The sequence below is a fragment of the Penaeus monodon genome, chromosome 20 (genome assembly GCF_015228065.2).
Source record: "Penaeus monodon isolate SGIC_2016 chromosome 20, NSTDA_Pmon_1, whole genome shotgun sequence".
NCBI lineage: Eukaryota > Metazoa > Arthropoda > Malacostraca > Decapoda > Penaeidae > Penaeus > Penaeus monodon.
Genome location: NC_051405.1, coordinates 12,656,727 through 12,657,379, shown reverse-complemented (window position 1 = coordinate 12,657,379; position 653 = coordinate 12,656,727). Strand labels below are relative to the sequence as shown.

General features: G+C 33.2%; 1 protein-coding gene across 2 annotated transcripts in view; it reads left to right on the top strand.

The window, feature by feature from the left end:
* LOC119585638 overlaps positions 1-653 on the top strand; it is a 2,262-nt gene that overhangs the window by 939 nt on the left and 670 nt on the right. For both annotated transcript variants that reach the window (XM_037934311.1, XM_037934310.1), the window contains exon 4: positions 461-650. In XM_037934311.1, coding sequence (XP_037790239.1) covers positions 461-650 — 190 coding nt within the window. The remainder of the gene's footprint in view (positions 1-460; positions 651-653) is intronic.

Sequence of the window (653 nt, the reverse complement as noted above, 5' to 3'; positions counted from 1 at the left end):
CCTGGCATCTGTGGGTTAATTTACATTTGCAAGAGGTTCATGCTAGTCTACTCTCTTCTCTTATATTGCAATAGATGTATCCTAAAATAAAACCTATTTTTCCTCTCATTTTAATTTTTTTAAGACAAAGAAATTAATCTATATAACTGAAAACAATATTGAACTGATTTTAGGCTCATATATTTTCCAGACAATGAGTTGTGAATAGAGTTTGTCATTTGTCCTTTCATTAATCTAAATAGTCACATATTTTATTTCAGACTAGCTTTTCTCACATTTCAAGTTGACTGGTGACTGCCTACCTTGTCATTATTTTAAGCAATGTTCACCTCTACATTTTTTATAATATTGATATTAAATGAAGTTTTGAATTGATTCCGTAAAGGGTTATGTCCTACATGAAGATTTATACAATTGTTGAAGTTTGGGAAAAATCATAATGATGATGGTGTGCTTTCAGACTGATGCATATAAGCAAAACATCACAGTGAAGATCGAATCTGATATTGAAATAGATCCCTCTGAAGGAAACAGCATTCTGGCTGGCTTGATTCCTTATGATCCAGAACGTGTCAAGAAAGACCTGGAGGAGCAGATGAAGCGCACCTTGATTTTAACAAAGGCTGAATTTTGTGATGCTGCAGATATGGGTA